Below are 1641 nucleotides of genomic sequence, written 5' to 3'. Positions count from 1 at the left end.
ATGTGATATCCAAATGGTAGTCTAATTGACATTTAAAACTTCATAGAATCCTTGCTGATGCATCATGCCACAAAATATATATCTACACCCACCATCTACCCACACACATATATTTTGTTGAATGAATTCTCAAAGGATCCTTTCTGCCGAACATGAAGTCATATTGATTGTTCTGTATATTATAAAAAACAAAGATTTATGCTGGAAGAGATGTATCAAGTCAATGATTCAATATAGAGTAAATTATATGATCCATACATATGTCAATTAGTACCTGCAAAAAGCATCAAGGAAGTTCATCAATTAGTTAGAGGTCTCCATTTCTCCATTGATTCTTCGAGGCACTGTCTAGGATCTCAACAATCTCCTCTGCTTCTTTTCCTCTTCATGATTCAAAATTGTAACAACATTTTCTTCGCCAAATTTCAATTGAGGGTTGAGCACCAACCACACTATATCTCCCGACGTAATGGCATATCAGCAAAATCTACTATTCAGGCAATAAGCTACGATTGGCAGTTTATCTAATGTGTTCTAGAAAAAGAAATGACAGTTTCTAAAAACTTACAACATTTGAAACCTGCAGGCCAGGTTCAAACGGATTCGAATAGAAAACTTGGGCTTCTCTATCATCTTCCTTGACCAAACAACGGTAAACGCAAGCACTGGCGAAAGGTGATCAGAGAATATGCATCGGTGAAGCGGAATCAAATTCCCCTCTTTTGAAGCTTCAATAAATGCTTCTGGACTGTCGACTGAAACAGCAGTAGTACAACCGTTAAAATTATATACATCAAAATGTACTGCCATTTAGGGAAATAAAGTTTTCTTCGCTCACATTTTCTAAAGCGGCCTACTGGGGCGGAAAATAAACAATTCCATTTCGCTCCCCCATAAATGCCAATCGTAAACTAAATTTGTTATGTCAATCATTTTCTTTGAGATCAGAATTTTACCGAGTGATTCAGCAGAGCATTTGATTGCAAGCACTCTTGAGTTACCGCCGACGAGAGCTCGAGAAGTCGACCCCAATCTTGACAATTTAGAGTCAAAGTTGCGGGAGATTTTCGACGGTAGGCAGAGAGTTAGAGGCAACTGATTCGATGTAGCGGCTAGGATTTTCATTATTATTGAACAATTGGAATGCTAGAGATAGACAAATCAGGAACAGAATCTGACTGAGAAACGTTCTAATGGAACTGTTTATTATCGACCTTTCGATACAACCAATTAGTATCATAAAATTCTCTTGCACATCTTCACAATCTTCTAATAATCTTCAAATAGTTCCTCCAAAATGATAGCTAAGGGTGTAGTTGGATCGAGTTAGGGGTACGAGCTTCGGTTGGGGGAGAATGTAACGAGAATGTTTGAAGGTATGGGTTGGGGGAAAACGAAACGAGAGAGACGGAAAGAGAGGAGCGTCGGCGAAGAGTGGGAAACGGTGGACGGCGAGCGGCGGTGAACACAGCGAGAGAGGAGAGATTAAACCAACGATAGAGACACGTGTGTGGCGGCTGAAAAAAATTTAGGAGAGGTTAAAGAAAACCTAAAAAATAATATAAATATGTAAATACAATCACATTAAAAACGTGTTTGGTTCGTTTTAGGTTTTAAACCGACCAAACCGAACCGAGACCA

At 38.9% G+C, this 1641-nt stretch overlaps 1 protein-coding gene across 1 annotated transcript; it reads right to left on the bottom strand.

The window, feature by feature from the left end:
- Positions 1 to 346: 346 nt before the first annotated feature.
- On the bottom strand, positions 347 to 1541 carry LOC120073956 (anthranilate synthase alpha subunit 2, chloroplastic-like). The gene is made up of 3 exons (XM_039026883.1): positions 957 to 1541; positions 569 to 755; positions 347 to 490 (listed from the first exon to the last, which is right to left on the bottom strand). Exons 1-3 carry the CDS (start codon positions 1123 to 1125, stop codon positions 478 to 480), a joined length of 369 nt encoding a protein of 122 aa, XP_038882811.1. The 5' UTR covers positions 1126 to 1541; the 3' UTR covers positions 347 to 477.
- Between the last annotated feature and the right edge of the window lie 100 nt (positions 1542 to 1641).

Source organism: Benincasa hispida, chromosome 3 (genome assembly GCF_009727055.1).
Source record: "Benincasa hispida cultivar B227 chromosome 3, ASM972705v1, whole genome shotgun sequence".
NCBI lineage: Eukaryota > Viridiplantae > Streptophyta > Magnoliopsida > Cucurbitales > Cucurbitaceae > Benincasa > Benincasa hispida.
This window is presented reverse-complemented; position numbering and strand designations above follow the sequence as displayed.